Source organism: Phyllostomus hastatus, unplaced genomic scaffold (assembly GCF_019186645.2).
Source record: "Phyllostomus hastatus isolate PE091 unplaced genomic scaffold, TTU_PhHast_1.1 phas_contig_40, whole genome shotgun sequence".
Lineage (NCBI taxonomy): Eukaryota > Metazoa > Chordata > Mammalia > Chiroptera > Phyllostomidae > Phyllostomus > Phyllostomus hastatus.
The window spans coordinates 17,329,200-17,355,631 of NW_025333872.1; the positions used below are offsets into that span (position 1 = coordinate 17,329,200).

General features: G+C 36.3%; 1 protein-coding gene across 1 annotated transcript in view; it reads left to right on the forward strand.

Moving 5' to 3' along the window:
• GFRAL (GDNF family receptor alpha like) overlaps window positions 1–26,432 on the forward strand; it is a 61,212-nt gene that overhangs the window by 6,673 nt on the left and 28,107 nt on the right. The window contains exons 3-7 of the mRNA XM_045842849.1: window positions 721–873; window positions 3,036–3,450; window positions 8,542–8,666; window positions 9,488–9,818; window positions 19,893–20,143. Of these exons, the coding sequence (XP_045698805.1) occupies window positions 721–873; window positions 3,036–3,450; window positions 8,542–8,666; window positions 9,488–9,818; window positions 19,893–20,143 (1,275 nt within the window). The remainder of the gene's footprint in view (window positions 1–720; window positions 874–3,035; window positions 3,451–8,541; window positions 8,667–9,487; window positions 9,819–19,892; window positions 20,144–26,432) is intronic.

Below are 26,432 nucleotides of genomic sequence, written 5' to 3' on the forward strand. Positions count from 1 at the left end.
AATTGCAATATTTGCTTAGTTATCCCATGCTTGAAGCAGGCATAGAAATGTTCTTAAATATACAAATGAAATGATATCACGTAGTTTTACTCAGAAAATTGTGAAAAATTAAATTGTTGGGTAGATAAATGTAGCTTTTTAAATTAAAAAGAAAATGCATTATTGGTAATTATGAAAGACTCACATTTAATAATATTTATTGAGTGTTTTCTAAGCATCAGGACTACTTCAGTTCCCATGCTAATTTTAGAGCCACTTCTGTACATCTCTAACAAGAGATGTCAGCATGACGTGCAAGAATAAATAGCAGGTTAAGACAAAATAGCTATTGAAGTAGCTAAAGTGACAACAGAACTAACTAAGATTACAGAGCAGTCTGGTCACCTCATATAAGGACTGCCTTGCTTATTAATGAACAGCAAAAACTGACATTCTAAGTGAGGACAGAGCTATTCTGCTATTATTTTTTCTTTTTTTCTGTTTTCTAATGTTATTTTAAAATATGGAAAATTTAAATATATCTTAGAAAGTAAATAGTAGAGGAAAAGCACAGTATAAACATATTTTTGCTTAGAAGTTATTTATATGAACATCCTGCAGCAAGCCCAGAAAATCTTACTATAATAATGAATTATTCAGGTTAATATGGTAAAAGTACTTTGGGTAAAATTATATTCAAATTAATATCTAGAGTGCTATATGTTTGACTGTGAACTTCAGGTAACCCCTGCAAGATGAAGGATTCATCAGGCTGTAACCTGGGCATCCAATCCTTAGTGGAAAGCAATTTCCAATTTCAAGCTTGTCTCTGCACTGATGACCTCTATTGCACTGTTAATAAACTGCTTGGAAAAAAATGCATCAATGAATCAGGTAATACATTGCTAGATGACACATTTAAAGTCATAAAGAGAAAATTTAATCACATCTATGTAATTTTATTAACTTTTTAATAATTTGAGCCCTAACTGATGTGGCTCAGCTGGTTGAGCATCATTCTGCCAGGCTAAAGGTCACCAGTTCGATTCCCAGCCAGGGCACATGCCTGGGTTGCAGGCTCGGTCCCCAGTCAGGGCACTTGCAAGAGGCAATTGATCAATGTTTTTCTCTCACATTGATGTTTCTCTCCCTCTCATTCTCCCTCCCTTCCCCTCTCTCTAAAAATAAGTAAAATATTTTAAAATAATAATTTGATTAATTCTTCATATAATTTAAGATTCTTTGAGTTGTAGATCTCAGTATGTGCATAACATATTTCTGTAATTGCTAATCACAGTTTCAAGCTTTATTCAATTATAATTCATTAGGATCATAGATTCACTCATTCAAACCATATATCTGTGGGGCTCACTATAGCTTTTCACAAGACTAAATGATAGAAGACAAATAAGGTATTATTTCTGTTGTTAAGAAACTCTGAGTCTCCCAAGAAAGACCAAAATATAACCACTTTTATAGAATTACACTTGCCTTTGACTAGGAGCATTTAATTATTTAATATGCATTTATTTATTGCCTCTTCAATGTACCAAGCTAACACTGAAGCAGTGGTAATCAAACTAGGCTACCTATTATCATGAGGGTACATACAGATTTACCAAGGGATACGTGAAATCAAAGTCCTATAACAATCAATTTCAAGATCCTCACTGTCCCTAGGTACTGTCACTGAAAAGTGGTAAGTCTGGGAATTAATCTCTTATAGAGTTATCATCACTTCTTTCACAATTGACTTTCTCCCAGCTTATAAGACAGATTCTCCTTCATCAATGTTGGGTGGTCCCACTGCCCAGCTCCTCCAATCATGCATGGTGATCTCATTAAACAATTTTCTGTTCCATAATTTTTCCTTTTCCAGAATTTCATATGAAGGGAATTATACAACATGTAGCCTTTTAACCCTGGTTCCTTATATTTAACATAATGCAATTGAGATTCATCATTATTTCATGTTAAGTCTGTTCCCTCTTTTGAGGAGTAGTATTCCAGTGTATGTTTAGACCACAGCTTGGTTAACCACTGAAAATTACTTGCATTGTTTCCAGGTCTTTAGAGATTATAAATAAAGCTGCTATAAATATTCACAGACAAGATTTGTACACATGTAAGTTTTTACTTCTCTTGGGTAAGAAACTGTTGGGTCATAGATAAAGTTTATTATTAACTTTATAAAAAATCTCCCATAGAATATTTCAAATTTGAGATAACTACCAATATATAAAATTTCTGGTCACTCCATGTCTCAGAGCACTTGATTTTTTTCATTCTGTTACATATTTAGTGGTCCCACACTATGGTTTTTGTTGCATTTAAATAATAACATTGAACCTATTTTGATGTGTTTATGTGCCATCTTTATATAATATCTCTAAAGTGTCCCTTCAAAATGTTGCCCATTTAAAATTATTATTATGTAACAAGCACAGATATGCATATATGTGTATGTATGTATACATACACACATATGTATATATACATACACATATACACATATGTATGTGTATATATATATACATACACACACGTATATAGTCCCTAAACAGATTATACAGTATATTTGTATAATTAAATTTTCATGAGAAAGTAGAATTATGGAAAAACTTTCTAACAAAGGTTAGGGGAAAAAATGAAAAAGTTGAGAAATGTTAGTATAGGTACATTTCTAAGAGAAAAAAAGAGATTTATAAAAAATTATATAAGAGGAATAATGGTATCTTATAAGTATTTTAAATTACACATGATTTTTACCAATCATCATCAAAATATAATGAAAAGATAAAAGGAAATGATGAGGACAAATATTTTTTTAAATTACCATTATATAGTTGCACAAACTATAAAAATTGTTTTATACATCAATTTTTAACAATTAAAGATTATTTTTCATAGCACTCTGGAAATAATTTTAATGGTATTTGAAAGATTATAGGTATTGACATATCTATAAAAGATATACCTATATTATTTTCAGAAAAATTATTTAAAAGTCATAAGTAAATGAATTATTTTTTTCATTTATTTTACTTTATTAATAGAAGTATCAACACTATCCTCAAATTTGGCTTCAGAATCAAATATCACAAAAAGGCTCCATCAGAATGATACATCACTAATGGTGGAAAAAACGAGTGACTGTGTTGTAGCAGCACGCATCTGCCAGGAATCAGAACATTGCACTGTGTTGTATGAGAATGTTAAGAAAACCTGTGGGAGGGAATCAGAACAATGCAAGACCCTTGATGGAAGCCACCTGTGTGAAGCATTAACAGAAGGTCTTCAGGAAACAATCTTATGGAATTGTCAATGCAATGACCCTTCAAAAGTAGAGTGCATTGAAATTTGGAGGAGTTTGTTTGAAGACAATTGCATACAGGATGCTCAGATGAATCAAGTTCCAGCCTTTGGTGAAGACTATGAAGATGGATTCAACCAGGACATTGTTTCTGGTGGGTATTCAAAAGAATTTAGGAGCATTAATGATAACCACAAATATCAGTTAACTAAAGAATCATTATTTCTCTTTCCAGCTCTGTCATTTCTGTCTGTGTTTCTCCAAGGAAATTTAAATTTAAAAACTTAATTCTATGACTGTGTCCAAAACTGATTATAAAGTGTCACAAACATGTTTATCATATAGCCTTTCCTGTAGGTTAGCCAAACAACTGCTCAGCTAGCTGCCTGCTGAGCAGCCCAGCACCGAGGAATAGACGAGAGTCACACACAGTAACTATGCTATTTGCTCAGCTTTTATTGAATGCAGGTTCACTCAAAGTAGAACATCAACATACATTAATATTCTACTCACACTCTAACAATCAAAGAGGAATATAACACACACACAGCAATCAACAGGAGATAATGAACCTGAGACCCAGAATCTCAGTCAGCAGGTCCAGGAGACGGCACGGTGGGCAAGGGAGTTGTCGGGTCTTGAAAGGAAAGATCTCTGGAGCCAGGTGGGTAGCAGAGCAGACGAAGTCCTCAGTCCAGCAGGGCAGAGCCTCCAGTGGTCAATACCAAGGGAGATCAATGTGGCATGGAGCAGCATCATGGTGTGTGAAGCTTGGCTATCTCAGCAATGGTCTGGAACCTGCCTCCGTAATGCCTTTAAAATGGTGTACTCCACCCTTCTGGGTCTTTTTGATAAATGTCTTGGCACCCCTGATGCAAAGTGTGGAATTTTCTCAGAAGCCTATGAGTGATACATGGCTGTTCTGCTTGGCATCCCTATGGCAAGTATGTAATTTCCCCAGGAGCCTATCTGTGGGTGGTCCCGCGTTGCAGACCGAGCAGCTCTGACCACATGTGCAAGTGTGTCTCCTTGCCAGATATGTCTGCTCTGACCACGTGGGCAGATATGTCTCCTTGTCAGATATGTTTACTCTTACTTAGGTAATTTTCCTCTTGAACCAAAGTGTCATGGCTGAATGACAGCCTTTTTAGTTGACATAGTGACTCTACTTTGTTTTATATACTTTATGCTATCTTAATTGGAACAATACAATTTTATTGGTCCTGCTCTCCACATAAGGGAAGAGGCAAATGCTAAACAGTTGTAGCCTAATGTTAAATTTATTCATTCATTGAGCAAATACTTAGGAGCCATGTACAACATGCTAGGTCCTATGCAGCAGGACAAAATCAAAAACAAAAATAAAAGAGAAACTCCCTGTCCCTCATCAAAGAAGCTTATTGGTTTTTAGGAAATTTAAAAAATTAAAGATAGAGATAAAGGTGGTAAGCAATTATTATTTACTTATTTAATAAATATGTCTTGTCCCAGCTGGTGTGGCTCAGTGAATTGAGTGCTGGCCTGTGAACAAAAGGGTTGCTGGTTCAATTCCCAGTCTAGGGGACAAGCCTGGGTTGCAGGCCAGATCGCCAGTAGGGGGTGCATGAGAGGCAACCACACATTGATGTTTCTCTCCCTCTCTTTGTCCCTCACTCTCCCTCTGTCTAAAAGTTAAATAAATAAGTAAATATTTCCCTTGAGTACCTACCTTCCCCTAGGCATACTCTAAGATGGGATAAAGCAGTAAACAAAACAAAACAAAAAATCACTGCTGTTTAGGAGCTTCCATTCTAAATGAGACAGAGACTTGCACACAGGTAATGTACTGGGCTTAGGTCTCAGGAGGCGAGGAAAAAAGGCTTAAGTAGAGAAAGTTGCAATGCAGTACAGTCCTCACAGCAAACTTAGTTGATTCTATAGGAAGCTTGGACCTAGAATGGCTTTTCAGAGGTATCATTCCTGCTGAGGCAAGGAAGCTGATCTCTGACCCCTCAAATGGTCTAGTGCTTAGATATGAGCTTTGCCCTGGAAACATCTGTAACCTTGGGCATGACAACTTTCTTTGGATGAGGGCAGTGCCAGGAAAAGGACCAATGTGCCCCAATGCCCCAAATACTCCAAGCAGCTGAGGAAACTTATACCTAGATCATCAAAGGGGGGATCTTAGTAGTAAGAAACAGCATCCAATATGGGGACAAAGAAGAAATTAACATGATAAATGACTTTAAGATTTATAGGTGCTAAGGAGAAAACTAAATATAGGTAAGGGGTAAAAAAAGAAAAGAAGTCTGAGTGGGCTTTGTAATTTTAATAGGATGGCCAGAAAGTTGCTCTGAAAAAAATTAATGTTTAAGTAAAGATTGAAAGATTGGCAAGGGATGAGTCCTATGAATACCTAGGGAGAGAACATTTAAGGCAAAAAAAAACATCCAGTTAAAGGTCCTGAGCTGGTAATATGAGTATGAATATGAGGTTTGAAGAAAAGCGAAGAGACCACCAGCTAGAGTTGAGAGACCAAGGGAGAGAAGTGTAGGAGATAAGATCTGATACAGAACGGGACAAGATCATGAAGCATGTTGTAGATCATTTCAAAACTGTTAGCTATACACTGAGTGATATAGGAAACCACTGAAGGATTTTGGTCAGCATAGGGTCATGGTCTAAAATATATGTTTAGCAGGATGATTCTTGTTTTTTTTGTTGTTGTTGTTGACAACTGACTGAAAAGGAGGAATGGCCAAGTGGGAAGACCAGGTAGGAGCTTTTATAACAATGTAGTAAAAAAGAAAATGAATGATGAACCCATATGGGAAGTTGTCAGACCTGGGTATATTTTAATATTAGTGGATCATATGGGAATACAAGGGGAAAAAAAAGAAATCAAAGTGGGCACTAAAGTTTTTGTACTGAGTATGAGAAGGATGTGGTCACTATTATTTTTATTTACTAAAACAAGAACAACTACAGGAAAAAGATGCTTTGGTCGGGGGACAGAAGAGAGGTGAGAGGTGAGTTTTGGATGTGTTGAGTGTGAAATGTTTACTAGGTATTGAAGTAAAGATATTGAGAAGTCAGTATTACATATGGGATTGATCTCTAAACACTATGCATGACATGTAGAAGTGAGATTTATACAGCACCTATAAATTGGGAGGGTTATTTATTTACAGATGACAAATAAGATTGTGGGACTAGAAGACATCAGTAGAAAAAAATTTGTGGCATCCTGAACCAGAGTGGTAGCAGGGTGAGAAGATATCTGACTTTGCATATATTTTGTTATTAGTAGATCAATAAGAGGAAACTATATTTTTTCTTATGCATATGATCTTATAACTCAGATTTAAGTCTGGTTGTTGCATGATTCTATTTATGCCCATGATGTATTCCCCTTTAGCTCCTCTTCAGCAATTAAGCTACTATTTAAAATGTCCTCTGAGAAAATACATGTGTATATACATATGCATGTACTGTATGATATCAGATTTTAATGTGCAGAGAATTTATATAATACATTACTCATAGGATATAAAATAATGTTCATCTAAGATAGACTTCATTTTCCCATGCTAAAAATAACTGTTTTGTTGTGTTTTTACTAATTACACGTATAGTGAGCATATTACTCTGGTTGGGTTGCTGTAACAAAATACCACAGGCTGCTAGCCTAAACAACAAAAATTTATTTTCTCAAAATTTTGGAAGTTCCTGGTCAAGTTTCATCAGGGTTGGTTTCTGGTGAGAGCTCTCTTGCTGACTTGCCACCTCCCTGGCTTCTTGTTATGGCCTCCAACAACATTCCATGTTGTGTGTGCATGGACAGGGGAAAGTGAGTAAGGTTTCTAACATTCCTTCTTATTAGGACACCAATCCCTCAGGTCAGGTTCCCATGCTTGTGACTTCATTTAACCTCAGTTACTTCCTTAGAGATATCATCTCCACATCAGTCATACAGGGTGTTAGGACTTCAACACATGAAATTTGGAGAGCCACAAACATTCAGTCCATAACAGTCAGTAAATTCAATATTTACTTACATTTCAACAGTAGTTTCCTGAATATTTATTCAGTGGCACAGACATAGTAATCAGTTCCAAAGCCGAGGCATTAATCTATAAGAGAAGTTCCTGTCTAGACTTTTGGTCACAAAAGTCATATGACTTTTTGGGATTTGCCCATGGGGGTTTATGCAATGTGGGATAGTAGCAGAGAGGAAGGAACGTTCCAGGCTTCCTTGGAGGCCCAGGAGAGTGGTCTCTAGAACAGATTAAGCCTCAGCTCAGAGATCTTTGAGCTGAGACTTAGTAAGCAGAGAAATAAGAAACTGAGTAGTGAGAATAGATGGAATAAAGCAAAGAGTCTGGATAGGCTGTGACACGCTCAGGTATGAAAAGAATTTTCTTGTGATTGTACCATCATTTCTGTGTAATAGATGGACAGCCAGGGAGTTTGGACAGACAGCTCAAATAGGGACAAACTGTCTCACAAGGGATATTTATGCCATAACAAAAGTCAATATGTTAATCAATAACCAAAGAGAAAATTGAATTTGTATTTAAAAATAAAAATCTGATCATATTATCCCCCTATCACTTTGGTTTTGTGTCTTTCTTTGTGTGTGTATATATACATATAAATATGTCTATAGACATATATACATCAAATACATGTGACATACATGACATTATTTATACATACACACGCACACGTGTGTGTGTGTGTGTGTGTATAATATGTCTGTATTCCCTGCCAGGCTTTGGAGGCTGCAGGGACTACAGATTTGTGTCTTCAATATGGCACCTGATATCAATGCTTCTTGAATAAAAGATTTTAGAATTACATGGCCACCACGTTTACTTCCATCAGTAAGATTCTCCAATTCTATAATTTTAATTCCTAAGAACTCTGAGAAGCTAAAATAATCAGAGGTGGAAATTAGTCTTCAAATTGCATTTCAATCTAAGACCCTACTGGGAAGAGTTGTCTTTTTTTTTTTTTGTCAGACATTATTCCTTCTGTTTTTTCTCCCCAGACAGATTCTTTGTTTACCTCAGTGCACATGGCCTAGTCATTAGCATTTGTTTAAACCTCCAGGTAACTGAATCCTCCCTCACAGCAGTTCTGTTTAACTCACTTGAATGATATTTCTGGGGTTTATTTTTCTTCATCTGTATCTTACTAACTTTGAGTGTCAAGGGTTAAAAAAGTATTACATGTACCTCTATGTATTTTTGCTTACTCACTTATAGATGTAGCCCACATTCTCCTGTTAAATTTAGAAAATGGTTCACTAATGAAGTTTTTGTTTTCCTTCTATATAACAAGAGAGGGGATAATAAATTCAAGTGGAATCTAACTACTCTTCCCTATCATGGTAATGTTTCTCATTTATAACTTTGATCAGCATTGTAAATACTGGACAATATAATTTAAAATGTAGTTACTAGAGTTCTTAAAAATATTTCAATGCAAAACAAATTGTACAGCTCTTAAACAGTTTGAATATTACAAAATACAAAATCAAGTCATTGCATTTCATCCACTAAAGTATCAAAGCAACCAATTTGCCCATTTGTCATCAATTTATCTTGTGCTGAGGAATACTTTACAGTTAAAACCAAAAACTAGATCTTAGTTACATTTTATGGATATTTTGATCACATAAATTAAGTTGTTCCAGGCCAACTGTTTCTGTATCATGTTTGTGGGTATGGGGGGCATCCACGTGTGCCTGTGTTATCTAGAATGTGAACAACTACATGGAGCCTTTATTCACGATTTCCACCCCCCAAATAAAAAGTGCAACAGAATAAAAATCATTTTGATATGAGCCAATGAACTAATCATAAGCTATATAGCTCAAATAAAATTTCTGAAGATTTATTGTGTACATTTGAGAAACTTGGACCCAAGGATTTTTCCTTTGGCTCAGTTTTGGCCCTACACACTTCCCATCTCTTCTGGATCATAATACGTCATATCCAGTAGAGATGAAAGATGACTCAAATAGTCCACTATTCAGGTCTCAGTAAATTCATATTAACTCTAAAAAAGAAAGAAAAGTAGTGTTTGCCCATAATAGGATGTTACTACAAAGTTGTATGTTGCTCCTTGACGTCTCACAGTGTTTTGCAGATTCTGTAAGGACAGCTTTATATTTACATTTTCACGACCTGGGCATGTCATTGCTTTCAGAAATGAAAGGGATCCGGTCCTGTTTGGAAGTGGCAGAGACGTGTGTAGGGGATGTGGTCTGTAATGCACAGTTGGCCCCTTACCTTAAAGCTTGCTCAGCAAATGGAAATCTGTGTGATGTGAAACACTGCCAAGCCGCCATACGGTTCTTCTATCAAAATATGCCTTTTAATATTGCCCAGATGTTGGCTTTTTGTGACTGTGCTCCATCTGATATACCTTGTCAGCAGTCCAAAGAAGCTCTTCACAGCAAGCCATGTGCAGTGAACATAGTTCCACCCCCGACTTGCCTCAATATAATTCACAGCTGCCGAAATGATGAATTATGCAGGTGAGTAAAAACACACATACCTTACTTTCTTATTTCTGCACCTTATTTGTTACAGTCCAGTCCTAACACTTGATCTCATTACATTAACTGGAGTTCCCACCATTATCCAACGTGATGTAAACAAAGCCAGACAATTCATATTTTAGGATCTGTAGTACATATGTAGTGTCCTTTTTGAAATTCAAATGCAGCACATGTTTGGAATAAAAAAAAATCAGTATGTCAGGATTCGGTCACCATGAAATAGCATTATTGAAATTTTGTATTCAAATTAGACTAATAAATAAGGAGTTTGGTTAATAAACATATCTTGTATGTCAGTTTTTTAATTTGCTTTTTGGTATAACCATGTAAGGTTATTAAATGTCACAGAATTTTGACAATGTGACTCTTCAAACTTCAAAATAAATCTCCCTGCCTTACACTGACGATGAGGAAGGAGAAGTAGCTTGACTGCAGTTTGGATGGCCCAGCACACATCTACACCATGATGTCAGAAGTGCCTAGTCTCCTCTTCTTAGCTTTATATTCTTGAACCTAACGGGGGGTAATGTTAGTCATTTATTTGTTTATTAAAAAAAATTTATCACAGTACAAGAAACAAAAATGCCTGCCCTGTAGAACTTATATTCTAATGGAGGAGACAGATAAAAAATGAAATATTAAAAAAATGAATAAAAAATGAATAAGTGAATATAAAAATGAAAATAAAAAATGAATATTATATTGTGAGGTAATGAGTGCTCTGAAGGTTAGCAACAGCAACACTAGCAAAACAGAGTGACTGGGGAGTTGTGATTGGGCAGAAAGAGTAGCAATGTAAATGCAGTGGTCCCAGCAGTGAACATTTATCAGAGTTGAGGAAGTGAGGGAAGTAATGAGCCTCTCTTAGGAGATATCCAAAAGACCAGCCATTGCTGAGTAACAAAGGCCTGTGGCCTGTTAAAGAAGCAATGAAGGCAGCGAGTGCAAGGGGGAGAGCAATGGGAGAAGTGCTTAGAAGTTTAACTGTAGGGGCACTGGGGCCTAGATCACATAGGGCCTTGAGGGACACTAACAACCTGGGCTTTGACTCCTAGTCAAACGGAGAAGTACCAGAGGTATTTGATTTTGAGCAGAGGTATGGATGATCTGGCACGCTTGTTAAAACATCAGCTTTAGCTGGTAGTTGAGACTAGACTGTACTTTTGCAGGTAACTACTTCTGGGAACCATAACTCTGATCCAACACTGTGGCTATTTCTTTTCCTCACTATGGTCATTAATATACTTCCATGTATATTCAAGATGAATTTATGTTTTATGTGGTAAAAAAAAATCCACAGTCAAGTGGGCCTCTTTGGACAAGAGTAAGAAAATGGAGAAAAAAATGAGAATACTAAATAAATTTCATGAGTCAAACTATTTGTAACATTGATGTTAATGTTGAAGGAGCTTCCTTTAATAACCAGCATTAAATTGTATAATTTTTTAATTTTTCTTTTGCTTCTTTTTTGAGTAATTCTTCATATTCATTCATTTGCCTGGTATCTTCTATCAGGGTCCATTTTATTTAATTTTATTTAAATGAATAAAACTCCATATATAGCAAATTAATTTAAAGATCAGAATAAACATTTAGCGAGAAGGAGTAGCTCAGTGTATGATGGCTCAGAACATGTGATAGCTCAAACTGTCACATTTGTCACCTTGCTTCAACCACTGGAAAACAAACTAGAAGGTTTAATGAAAACTTTCTGAAGGCACTGATTGTTGGTAAACTGTTTTCCTTTGGCTTTGTCAAAAGATAACTGTTAACTCTCTTCCTTCCTTTAATCTCAGTCATTCTTACTTGAAATGTAGCTCCAGATCTTGTAAACACTTGTCAAAAAAGACAGCTGCTTCCTTACAATGCACATTCAATAAGATAAAGGGTAAAGATCTAAGCAGAATGCTGTGGGGATATTGGCATATTTTTTGCTTCAACTAATCATGTAAAGGCCAAAGACCTTAAGAAAGGTTTATTTGAGGATTCTGTCATGTAAATGTTTATCAGTTATTTTAAGGTTTATTAATCACTTCTCCTGAGTTAAAGATAATATTAATTATAAAAAATATTTTATAATGCAATTGAGATTTGTCAGATGCATTGATATCCCCAAAGTTCATTTTGGTGAAATACTGTATTCCGTTAATTCTAAAATGTAGTTTTTTCAATATATTTTGTTGATTATGCTATTACAGTTGTCCCATATTTTTTCTCCCCTTTATTCCCCTCTGCCCTGCACCCCCTCTCCCACCAGCATTCACTCCCCTTAGTTCATCTTCATGGGTCATACATATAACTCCTTTGGCTTCTCCATTTCCCGTACTATTCTTAACCTCTCTGTCTATTTTGTACCTACAATTTATGTTTCTTATTCCCTGTACCTTTTCCCCCCTCACCCCCTCCTCACTGATAACCCTCCATGTGATCTCTATTTCTGTGAATCTGTTCCTATTCTAGTTGTTTGCTTAGTTCATTTTTTTGTTTTTGTTTTTCTTTAGGTTCAGTTGTTGATTGTTGTAAGTTTGTTTTCATTTTATTGTTCATATTTTTCATCTTCCTCTTTTTCTTAGATAAGTCCCTTTAATACTTCATATAATAAGGGCTTGATGATGATGAACTCCTTTAACTTTACCTTATCTGGGAAGCACTTTATCTGCCCTTCCATTCTAAATGATAGCTTTGCTGGATAGAGCAATCTTGGTTGTATGTCCTTGCCTTTAATGACTTGGAATACTTCTTTCCAGCCCCTTCTGTAATGTAATTATGAAGTGCCTTGGTGTGTGCCCCTTGGGACTAGCTTTTTGGGGACTCTGACCTTCCTGGACTTCCTGTAAGTCTATTTCTTTTGCCAGATTGGGGAAGTTCTCCTTCATTATTTGTTCAAATAAGTTTTCAATTTACTGCTCTTCCTCTTCTTCTAGTACCCCTATGATTCAGATGTTAAAACATTTCAAGTTGTTCCCAGAGGTTCCTAATCCTTTCTTCATTTTTTTTTTTTGAATTCTTGTTTCTTCTTTCCATTCTGGTTGAATGTTTATTCTTCCTTCTGGTCCAAATTGTTGATTTGAGTTCTGGTTTCCTTCCCTTTACTGTTGGTTCCCTGTACATTTTTTTTCTTTATTTCACTTTGCATAACCGTCACTTTTTCCTCTATTTTGTGACCACACTCAGCCATTTCTGTGAACATCCTGATTACCATGTTTTGAATTCTGTATCTGATGAGTTGGCTATCTCTTCATGGCTTTGTTGTACTTTTTCTGGAGTTTTGATTTGTCCTTCCTTAGGGTCATATTTTTTGTCTCAGAGTGCCTGTTACATAGTAAGGGATGGAGCCTTAGGTGTTCACCAGGGCAAGACAAACCAAGTCACTGCGTTTTGATGCTGTCTGTGGGGGAGGGGTTCACTAGGGAACAGTGCTGCTTGCTCAGCTCTCAGCCAGCTTTCAGTCACTTCCACGGCTATCCACAAGCAAATTGGGCCCTTCTGGTGTTGATTCCCAGGTAGGTGAGTTTATGTATGTTCTAGGACCCTGTGGGCCTCTTCAATGAACTCTCCTGTGAGGCTGGGAGTTTCCTTGCCACCTCAACTCCCATAGATTTTTTCAGTCAGAGGTTTTGAGGCTTTTTCCCTGGGTTGTGCTCTCTATCTCTCTCCCCAGTTGGTGCTCCTGGTTTATCTGCATATAAATGTGGGACTGCCCAGATTGCCAGCCACCTTGCTGTGAGTGCTCCTCACCCTGACTGTCCATCTCTGCCTCTCATATCAGTCTGGATAAATGTTTCTTCTTTAACTTTTTGGTTGTTGAACTCCCATACAGTTCGATGTTCAGGTCTTACATACAAGATGGAGACATAGGTAGTAGATACACTTCACCTCCTCACACAACCAAAAGAAGGACAGCAACAAATTTAAAATATAAGGTTTTTATATATTTTAATATCCCTAACATATATGAGATGTGTCTTAAGCTCAATTACAACAAAACATTTATTAAATTTAATAACAATTTAATTTCAAACAAGTGATTTTAATTATAAAATATCTACTAAAATCAATGAATGATAAAAATGTTTGAGTATACTTTTTTATATTACAAATAGAATTTTACCAACTATCTATTACCCATCTATACCAACAATGAAACCACATTTTAACTATCCAGAGGATACTTTTTAAAAAATCAATTCCTATAAAAATACCCAATGTCTGCATAGATGGGCATCCAGCTTTGGCTGATACCACTGAGAGGGCCCTAAATGTGCTACCTCATTATCCTAAAATTTTTTGCATTCAATCTTCAAAGCATGATACATCTAAGCTTCCCCATCATATTAAATATTGTAATGGCAAGTGATGGTTTCTGAAGCACATGCTCTTGAAATAAATTCACCTTGGCACCAACACTTTCTCAGATTGACTGATACATTTTTTGATGATTTTGTTCCATGAGGACTCCTGGGCTTAACCACCTCTCCAAAGTGCTTGGTGCAGGATCTGGAACACAAGAGGACTCAAAAATTGTCATAGGTTTTCCTCTATTTTTGAATGCCCTGCACTTAATTTTTATAATTTGTTGATGTACATATACATGTCTCCTCTTATGTAATTTCTAACTTTCACAGATTAGAGTAAGGACTTGTGTCTTCAATGTTGTTCCACCATGTGCAAATAGCCCCTTAATGAATACTTTATGGAAGTAATGGAAATATTATATAATATTAGTAGCTGAGGTGAAAAGATGATTCCTGTCATTTTCACATGCAAATCTTGCCTTAGGGAGATTCCCAGTATTTATGAGGAAATACCCCAATTTTTATGTATTAAAAAATGTGTATTTATTCATACATGTTTAAACTTCAATCACCTTCAAGGTCATCTCCACTTGATGAAATATACCCATTGAGACTTTTTTAATGTATATTTTATTGATTATGCTGTTACAGTTGCCCCAATTTTTTTCCCTTTGTCCCCTTCCATTCAGTACTCCCCTTTCCCCCAATTATGCCCCCTCCTTAGTTCATGTCCATGGGTTGTGCACCTAAGTTCTTAGGCTTCCCCCTTTCATATACTATTCTTAACCTCCCCCTGTCTATTTTATTCCTACCAAATATGCTTCTTGATCCCTGCACCATTTCCCCCATTCTCCCCCTTCCTCCTCCCAGCTGATAACCCTCCAAATGATCCCTATACCTATGATTCTGTTCCTATTCTGGTTGTTTGCTTAGTTTGTTTTTATTTTTATTTTTTAGATTCAGTTGTTGGTAGTTATTAGTTGGTTGCCATTTTAATGTTAATAGTTTTGATCTTCTTTTTCTTAAATAACTCTCTTTAACATTTCATGTAATAATGGCTTGGTGGTATACTAATGGCCTTTAGCTTTACTTTGTCTGGGAAGTACTCTATCTGCCCTTCCATTCTATATGATTCCTTTGCTAGATAAAGTAATCTTGGTTGTAGGCCCTTACTTTTCATCACATTGAATGCTTCTCACCAGTCCATTCTAGCCTGCAAAGTTTCTTATGAGAAATCAGCTAATGGTCTCATGGGAACTCCTTTATAGGTAACTCTCTGCTTTTCTCTTGCTGCTTTTAAGATTTACTCTTTATCTTTAACCCTTGGCATTTTAATTTTGATGTGTCTTGGTGTGGTCCTCTTTGGGTCTCTCTTGTTTGAGACTCTGTGCTTTCTGGAATTATATGTCTATTTCCTTCACTAAATCAGGTAAATCTTCTTTCACTATTTTTCCAAATAGATTTCCAATTCCTAGCTATTTCTCTTCTTCTTCTGACACCCCTATGACGTGAATGTTGGACCTCTTGAAACTTCAAGGACCTGTTGGACCTGTTGGACCTGTTGAAACCTCTAAGAAACTCTGTCCCAGAGGCTGCTTATACTGTGCTCATTTTTTTTATTCTTATTTCTTCTTGTTATTCTGATGGATTGTTTTTAATCTTCCTTTTGATTCTTGGCTTCATCCAACTCTATTTTTGTTTCCCTGTAAATTATTCTTTATTTCAATTCATGAATCCTTCATTTCTTACTGAATCTTTTTTATCCTGCTAAGGTCTTCACTAATTTCCTTGAGCATCCTTATAACTAGTGTTTTGAACTCTGCATCTGATAGATCACCTATCTCCATTTTGTTTAGCTCTTTTAATGGAGTTTTGATCTGTTCTTTTTTGGAGGCCATGTTTCATTGTCTCTTCATTTTGGCAGCCTCCCTGTGTTTGTTTCTATGTACTAGGTAGTGCTGCTTTGACTCCACGTCATGTAGATGAGCTTTTGTTGCTGTTGGTAAGTCAGTGGGAGGGATTAACTAGGCCAGTCAGCTGCAAGGACTGGCTGTGACCACTTACCACCAGCCTCCGCCTTCTGTGGAGCAGCTGTGCAGGTGCAGGGGCAGGGAGGCAGTGCTCCATAGTGGTCTGTAGCTGTTCACTGGATGCACTGGCCCTGGAATTTCCCAGGTGATGCAGGCCAAGTTTAGCTCCCATCTGTGTTTTTCCCAGGCCACCCTTCCTAAGCTATAAAGCAATCTGAGAAGGCTGCTACTCATGCTGGGCTTAGAGATCCCCAGGTGAAGTCAAGTTGTGGAACTAATCTGGCTGTTACTAGTGCCCAGCCTGGAGCTCACTGAGGCCAGCTGTTGCTTGTTTGATAGGATTTAGGAAGTTTTGAAGCATGAGGCAAGGTCATTCATATGGAAAAGCAGCTTAGGTGAGTGGGGCAGAGCCTCTGACAATCTCCAAGGTGGGTCAAACAGTGTTAGCCAGGTTGATGGAGTCTCAGATATAGCACCAGCCTGCCCACTCTGTGTTTCTGTGAGGTGAGGGCTCAGAAAAGGAATAACGGCCTCTGGTCGCCAAGAAGTCACACACATCAGACTCTCCCAGTATGCCACTCATGCCATGCCAGCTCTGGAGCTCAGAGGGAGTGAGTCTGAGTAGGTGAGTCTGTATGTAGGTTCTTTAAGAGGAACTTCTTGGGGCTCCAGAAGTTTCTTCCACTGACTTAATCCCCAGTGGTTTTTGCAGCCAGAAGTTGTGGGGGCTTATCTTCCTGCCACTGGAACCCTGGCCTGGGGCTCCTGTTTGTAGGGATAGGCCTGCTTGTTCCTGAGATATCCCTCCTGAATTTTTATCAACCACACATGGGTTAGAGACCAGCCTGTTCTATGTCTGCAGCCCTCCTACCAGTCTGGATGGATATGGTTTCTTTAATTCTGTAGTTGTCAGACTTCCATTCAACTGGATTTCTAATGGTTCTGAGTGGTGATTGTTCTATATTTTAGTTGTAATTTGATGTGATTGTGGGAAGAAGTGAGCCATGTCTGCCTATACCACCATCTTGACTGGAAGTCCTTAGGGCAACATTTCTACTGCTAAAAACAGGTTTTGAACTGGTTAATTTTGATGACTTTTGCTTCTTCTGTATTTTGTTTCACCTCTTCCACATTGGCAAAATGTTTCCTTTAAGGCATTTTTTTCATTTGGGAAACAAACAAACAAACAAAGGCTCTCAGGGCCACATCAGGTGAATAGGGAGGGTGGTCCACAGGGATCATGCCATTTTGGTCAAAAACTGCTGAACACTCAGCTCAGTATGGGCAGGTGTATTGTCATAGTGGAAGAACCAGTCACCTTTTTTTCATTATGAAATGGGCAAAGATGTTGAAAGAGTCTTCCCCCAAAAATTCACTGAAGTTGAACACAGCCTCTCACAACAATGCCAGCTGGTACATTGATACAGATGGGTTCCTAAAACACTCACCTTGTTGGGGAAGCCTGTACTACAAGAGTCCCACCATCCAGAGGATAGTTCTAGTTTTGGGGGTGCCCCCTCATATATTAAGTTATCGTTAATGTGATTCAGGTAGAGGAAAAAAACTTCAAAAAAAAAAAACACCCATTTCTTCAGTGAGATTGTTAAGCTCTTTATCACTTCCTTTTGGGGCCAAAGAGAGTACTTGGTTTTGAAAATACAACTTCTATCCCTGTCCCAGATTCTTTAATATATAATAAGTTTTGAAACTCCTTCATTTATTTGAAAAGACCAAAAAGGGCAATATAAAGACAATTTTTCAATTAATTGTGTCCAATACAAATATACATTGGGAGGTGAGATTATGTTTTGCCAATTATAGTTGTTTAGGAACATATTAAAATTATAATATACTTTTATATTTATGAACTCACAAAAGTAGTGAAAAAACATTTGCTTAGAAAAAACCTAATTATTTTTTTAAATCAAAGTATTATAATATACACATTTATTTTAAGTGTCAAAGTGTCATTAAACATTTATAAAATTTGGCTATAAGATCACAAAGGCAAATATAGTACATTCTGTGTGTAGAATTTATACACACCACATTCTCACATTTTGGAATGTAACTGCAAGTCAATAGCAAAAATAAAGACAAAACAATCAACTACATCTAAGACATTACTTTTAATCACTTAATTTTTTGGACAATAAACCAAAATAGAAAATTGTGCAATACCAAGAAGATAAGAATATGAATCATCATACACCTAAACATTTCAAACCCAAAACAAAATTTCTATAGTATAATTTTTTGTCATATTTAAAAATTTCTTTCAAATGATTTAGGTACTAGCATACCAAAGTATTTATGTGATTTTTAATATTTAATTAAATATCAATTTATTATTTTTGCAAATTTTTATAGCTAGTTTTCTGAGTAAATAACTGCCGTGATAGATAAATGACTCAAAGCTTTTTTAAAAAATTGATTGTAGAGTGAGAGAGAGAGAGTAAGAGAAAGATCAATTGGTTGCTCCACCTATTCATGTGCCCTAACTGGCAATCGAACCCACAACCTTGGCATATTGAAACACTTGCTGCTTTAGGGCTTCATGCAGCTTCAGGGCTTCATGAAACTTAAACTTAGTAAAACACATGTTTTTAAAAAAATGGCACCTAGGCACAAATTTATTCTCACACAACTCATAAATGACCATCAGTGCTGTTATTGCTTAAACTTATATAACATTTTACGTATAACCCATAATTGCATTAAAGGAACCTATTTGTTCTTCTGGCTCCAGAATTATAAGCTGAAAAAATTTGTATTTCCTTAAGTATAAATTAATTTGCCAATGTATTAAAAAGCTGATTACTTTAAGAGGATTTAAAATATGAGATCATTAAAAAATAATGTAGTGTGTGGAGTTAAGCAGAGTAGAGCCATGTGCACAAAGAGGCTCATGGCAAGTGTCACGTGTACAGAGGGTTTCAATGCAGGTTTCATGAAAACCTGTTCTAGAAAGGGTGAAAAGTAATTTTAGGTGATAAATATTAAGTAGGAAGATTAATATCCTTGGTTCCACAGAGAGGAATATCCTGTTACTGTGAAAGTTTCAAGAATGAAATTATTGTACATTATTGAGAATTATTCAAAGCTAGTACAGCACTAATCAAATACATGGTCAGAAAAGTTATGAATGGATGTGATTCTAATGGATTATTTTGGCAATTAAATAAACTCATAAATTTTTGCTTTATTAGCTCTTGCTGCCAAAGAATCTCAAAGCATTTTTAAAATTCTAACTGGTCTGCTTAGAAATGTTAAGAAAAAATATAGTACCTTCCATCCTGTGGGAAAACTGACTCAAAAGGTCAAGAGCCTTATCTAAAATCACTTGGTGTGAAGCAATGGCCAACTGCTAGTCAACCAAAACTACATTCTGCTTCAAAAAATACTGCTAATAAATCTTCCAAGTAGTTCAAACTGCAAATCATCAACCATCGAAACAAAATTAGTAATGAAGGAAAATTCATCCAGGGAATCATAAACTTAGCCTCTGCCTTTCATCACAAGAAGAATGTAATTCACAGGGTTTCTCTGCTTTGTGTTCCACACTCTATTGAGATGTTTAAGTGTATGAACTTAGGTTTCAGCTATGTACTGGCGTCTAGGAGGCATTTTGTTTCATGTCAGCCTTTCATTAGGTGAGGAAGCACCTCATATCAATATGAAATAGTATTATTCAGAGACTAATTCTATTTCTTGACTCCTTCTAGGAGGCACTATAGAACATTTCAGTCCAAATGCTGGCAGCATGTGACTGCAAAGTGCCATGAAGATGAGACTTGCATCAGTATGTTGGGCAAGGAGGACCTCACTTGCTCAGGAAGTGATGACTGCAAAGCAGCTTATATTGGTACCCTTGGGACAGTCCTTCAAGTGCAGTGCACCTGTAGATCCATTACACAAAGCGAAGAACCTGTGTGCAAGATTTTCCAGCATATGCTTGATAGAAGTTCATGTTTCAGTAAGTCATACATATTCAGTAAGTTACATATAATACATATATTCTTGTTTTTGTTTGTACAGCACACAGTAATCCAATGCAGAAAATGTGTTAAAAAAGATAATTTTGTTTACTATTCCATTTTAAAATTATGTTCTATTATGTTTTTTGCATTTGGTATTTTACTCATTTTTCTGTGAATTGTACATGTTTTTATCTTATATGATCTGTCATTCCAAATTGTTATTTATTGATTTCAGTATCAGCAGTATAAAAGGTTTTTCCTACCAGATAACTGAATGTATCAGTTATCTATTGTAAGTAACCAACCAACCCAAAACATAGGGACTTGAAACAATCATTTATTTGCTCACAGTTCTGCACACTGGGTTTGGCTCAGTTGGGTAGTTCTTCTGGTGATCTGTTTTACCTAGGGTCACTCATGTAGCTACAGTCATCTGGTGGCTCAGCTGAGGATGGACAGTACAAGATAGTGTTCAGCAACCACTGTTGGCTAGAATGCATGGTTCTTCCCCCTATAACCAACCTCTTCAGCAGTACACCCAGTACACTGGGATCTTACATGGTAAAGGCTGCATTTCCAGTGGCTGAATCCTAATGGGCAAGTATTTATCAAGAGTTTGTTCTGTCACCCAAGAATCAGTACCAGAGGGGCCCAAATGCTTGTGGGTAGCAGGGAACGTGACTGAAAGCTGGCCTATAGCTGAGCAAGCAGCATTGTTCCCTCTCAGACCCCACCCCAACATACGGTGCCACAACGCAGAGACATGAGTTGCCCCAGCCTGGTGAATACCTAAGGTTCCTCCCCTTACAATGTAACAGGTGCACCAAGACAAAGAAATATGGCCCAAATAAGGGAACAGATCAAAACTACAGAAAAAGAACTAAATGATGAGATAGCCAACCTACCAGGTGCAGAGTTTAAAACACTGGTAATCAGGATGCTTACAGAAATGGTTGAGTATGGTCACAAAGTAGAGGAAAAAGTGAAGGCTATGCAAAGTGAAATAAAGAAAAAAAATATACAGGGAACCAACAGTAAAGGGAAGGAAACCAGAACTCAAATCAATAATTTGGACCAGCAGGAAGAAGTAAACATTCAACCAGAACAGAAAGAAGAAACAAGAATTAAAAAAAAAATGAGAAGAGGCTTAAGAACCTCTGGGAACAACTTGAAATGTTTTAACATCTGAATCATAGGGGTGCCAGAAGGAGAAGAGCAAGAGCAATAAATTAAAAACTTATTTGAACAAATAATGAAGGAGAACTTCCCCAATCTGGCAAAAGAAATAGACTTACAGGAAGTCCAGGAAGCTCAGAGAGTTCCATAAAGTTGGACCCAAGGAGGAACACACCAAGACATATCATAATTACATTACTTGAGATTAAAGATAAGGAGAGAATCTTAAAAGCAGCAAGAGAAAAGGAGGCAGTTACCTACAAAGGAGTGCCCATAATACTATCAGCTGATTTCTCAAACCTTGCAGGGAAGAAGGGGCTGGAAAGAAGTATTCCAAGTCATGAAAGAGAAGTACCTATATCCCAGATTGCTCTATCCAGCAAAGCTTTCATTTAGAATGGAAGGGCAGATGAAGTGCTTCCCAGGTAAGGTAAAGTTAAAGGAGTTCATCATCATCAAGCCTTTATTATATGCAGTGTTAATGGGACTTATCTAAGAAAAAGAGGAAGATCAAAACTATGAACAGTAAAATAACAACAAACTCACAACTATCAATAACTAAATCTAAACAGAAACAAAAACAAAACAAACTAAGCAAACAGCTAGAACAGGAACAGAATCTCAGAAATGGAGAACACAGGGAGGGTTATCATCATGGAGGGAGAGGGAGAAGAATAGGTGAAGGTACAGGGCATAACAAGCACAAATGTTAGGTACAAAATAGAGAGAGGTTAAGATATCTATAGGGAATGAAGAAGTCAAAGAACTTAAATGTGTATGGCCCATGAACATGAACTAAGGGGAGAATGCAGGTGGGAGAAGGAGTGCAGGGTGGAGGGGAATAAAGGGGAGAAAAAATATGGGACAACTGTAATAGCATAATCAATAAAATATACTTAAAAAAAGATAGTGTGTTCTGTCACATTAGTTTATGTCTCATTGGAGAGGCAAGTCACATGGCCAAGCTCAGAGTCACTGTGACAGGGGTCTGTACAAGTATGTGTATATCCAGGTTGGATTCATCAGGAGATTGTCAATTTAAAAATCTACTCTATCTATGTTAAACATATTGAGTCTTGGATTTAGTTTTTTTCCCCTTGGTCTTTAATATGTCTGCTGATCTAGCTTAATGATGGGATGAAAAACACATTTTCTAAAGTTATCATTTGTTCAGTTTCAGATAGAAGAAAACTGAGGTTTATGAATTTAAATAATTTGTCCAGAGTCTTAAAGTAATCAGGTGGTTGATAGGGAGTTGTATGTGAATCTTAAAGAAAGAACCTAACAGAGCGATCATGTACTAATTCAAGTCCTCACCATTATCCATCTTCAGGGTTAGTTCATGCAGCCGTCCAAACTTCAAAACATCCCCAGGCACCAAGGCCCCCATCGTAACCACCAAACCTGCAAACACCATTCCTATGAGGGAGTAATAGATGTTTAATTATTTTATTGCAAACCAAATCTTTGTATTTATGAAAAATATTTGAGAGATACAGCTATGTATATATCTATATCTGTACCTGTATATCAATCTAATTAACTATATACAAATACATATCTTTTCATTTTTCTTCTATTTTTCTTCATAGATACTAATGTGATTAAAATTGTGATTTGTTGTGTATTAGGTAATAAACATACACTGAGAGCATATGGTTATGATTCAACAGAGTTCTCTGTGGAATTCTACAATTTTTATAATTACCTCTATAGACATATTTCAACTGAAACATATTACAAATAGGAAAATTGTAGCATGATATATGTTGAGTCATATTTTCTAAATAACTTTCCTCTTTGATTAATATTAGGTGGCTAATTCTGTTGGAATTATGTTGATAGGCTCATAACATTACAGAAGGAAATAGCAAGTAAAATAATTTAAACCAAATATATATAGTTACATTATCGTGGTTGTTTATATGTGATTTCTCCACACTAAATAGTATCCAGAAAAAAGAAATGCCAATTTTACAGGTTATTGATAACTCTGTTCCTTGGGCATACGTTCCCTAAAATGCCAGTTCCGGCAAACTAATTCTAGTTCTAAGCCTGGTTTTCTTCCATATTTTTTAAATCTTCAAAAATTTTTTATTGTTGACACTATGATGTATTGACAGACATACCAAATTTCCTCACCCTTTGCCCCTATCAACCCCCTTCGTTCACCACATTGCTGTCTGCGTTTGTGGGCTATGCATATATTTAATTGTTGTTATTTTTTACTTATATTGTGCTCAGCTACTATAACTTGTATGAAGCAAAAAAATATTTGTAGAGAAACAGTAGAAATGGCATTTAAAAATCCATAAATATTGATGTACTGTACATTTTAGAAAAATAAAAATCCACAACAATTTTCTTCACTCACAGAGTAAGATTAAACATTGTGAGACTTACTCCTCAAACATTACCTACTTAAAGCAGGGGTTTTAATTAACCAGGTGTACAGAATTAAAGGAACCTGCAAAGCCTTCTGTCACAGTCTCTGTACTTGAATTAAGAGGAAAAGTTTAAAAAAAAAAACAAAAACAAAAACCAAACCCAGAGGCCTGGCTAGTTCTAAAAATCCCTATCCCCTGGCCCATATGCTTGGGAAATAGCACCAGCACATGTCTGAATGAACTGGCTCTCTAACCACTGCCTCCCGACTTCTCACGTCACCCCAGCATGCTCACACATTATCAAAAAGATCACTACAGCATGCTTCCAAAGCCCTTTATCTTTTGCTCACTTTTCTTAAAAGAGTCAGAGTTGAGTAGAATTGAGAGGAAAACTGGGGAAGGGTTTTAGTTTGCACATTTGTTTGGCCTAGAAGCATTGTTTTTCAAACTCATTTAACCTCAAACCACAGTAAGCAATTTTCCATTAGCTTTTTATGTGCAATGTCTTCTGTTTCTTTAGAAAAAATATTGTTATTCTATCCCATTAATTCTTTTCAGTGTTGACTACTACCCACTGAATGGATTTCATAACTCACTAATGTGTTTCTCTCTGAAGTTTGGAGAACACTTACTTAGAGCATGAATTCATCTGGAAATAATCCACATTGGATGTATCAAAGTCAGAGTCTTAATAACTATAATTACAAAGTTTATTGAGTGCTTAATTTTGGTCATGTTTTCTTACTTAATCTTAACAATTCCATGAGCTAGATGCTACTACTTTCTCCATTTCACACATGAGATAAAGGAAGCTAAGAGATTAAATGTCTTACTCAGGGTTCTACAACCAGAGTGCAGCAGACTCAGGATCCGAAACCCTGGCTGGCCGACTCGCAGCCCACTATTTCCTCCTGACTGTGATAGATACACAGCAAGCTTGTGTCCCTTCAGTGTCCTCTAAAGCCCTCTCTGTCAGAACCTCTTAGTTATGGTCACAAAATTAAGCTTTGAAAATGTACCAAAAATACTACCTTGCCTGCAGGACCAGACTTAGGCAAAGGAGCATCATGAACAAAGTGTCTTCAGCCGCAAACGTCCCCTTAACTACGAACCTCTGGATACATACCTTCTATTTCTTCTTGTGTCTTGTAGCACAGAGCAAATCTGTGGCAGTTAGAGCTGACAAAAAGAGAGATGAGAGAAAAATTGTTTAATACAGAGAGGACCACAGAGGTGGAAAACTTTAAAGGATTACTTTGTGTTCTTAGTTACACTGAGGGAGTCAGTCCCCAGGTGGGGGCACAGCTTGCTGACAGGCATGTTCGCCTGTCACCTTGCTCAAAGTTGTTTTTGTGTCAACTCTAGTCATCTAAAGGAGATTTGGAAATATCCCCATTCTGCCCATGAATACTCAGTTCCTTTTTTTATTTTAAGAATTACTTTTAAAAATAAAAAGGAAGAGATGACCTATCTCTATTAAATTCTACAGGAAATGGAAGGCATAGCAATTTATTATATGAGCCAAAACATAATTTAAAGAATACAGAAATAAAAATAAATTAAATCTTCCCTCTATCCCATTCTCTAGACAGAGTCAATGTCTAGAAGGTTGATATACATTCTTTTGAACCTTTTTAAACACATATACTCATATATGTATCTTGAACACCTCGTATACACACAAATAGATTCCCCCCTTACCCTGCACACACACATGTATTTTTAATGTAATAATACTACACATACTGCTTTACAGCTTTTTAACTTACAAATATTTGGCAGGCACATTTGCAAGTATATACATTTTTGATGGCTTTATTCTTTATAAAGCATATAAAGTATCCTATAATTTGTATGTATGTATATGTGTGTACATATATGCACATATGATAATTTATTTAATTAACCTATTAATGTGGACATTTAGGTTGAATATTATTTATTATTATAGGCATTGTTGTATTGTTATCATGTATTTTAGCTAGCATTTCAGTAGAACAGATTTTGAACAGTGAAGTTACTAGACCATAGGATTTTTGCATTTTAAATTTGGTAGAAACTAAAAAATAGTTTGTTTCAATTATATGCTTAGTGAGAAAAATTTTAGCGTTTTAATTTGCATTTTTATTATAAATAATGCTGAGCATCTTTTGAGTGGTCTGCTGGAAATATCCTGTTTCTTTTTACTTAACTATGTGCTTTGCCTCAAACATCTGCTTCTTTTACTACCAGTAAATGTCATTTTTGTTGTCCATATCAGACATTTGTACTGGTATGTGAGGATTCACTAATCTGCACACCCCTTATAGTGATCCTGAGTTTATATTCTCTTATGGCAAAGGGATGACCCAGTATATATAGTCTTGGGCTCAGCTACTGGCCCTGCTATGTGTTTTCTGGCTTACATAAAGGGGACATTTTCTTTACTGCTGTTTGAATAGCCAAACATCCTTCCTCAATTAGATATTTTCCATTGCCATTTCAAAAGATTTTTTACATGGTTAACATTTACCAAAGAAAATTTTTAATATGAAGAATATGGTATTGACCATTCAGTTCTAGTTATAGAACATTGTCTTTACTTTTTAAGTGCTCGCCCATACTACATCCTTTTCTCCCTGAACTCAGGGGTAACTGTACACTGATACACACATGGCACATAACTGATACACACATGCATCATATCGTCTAGGGCAGTGGTTCTCAACCATTACTGAAGATA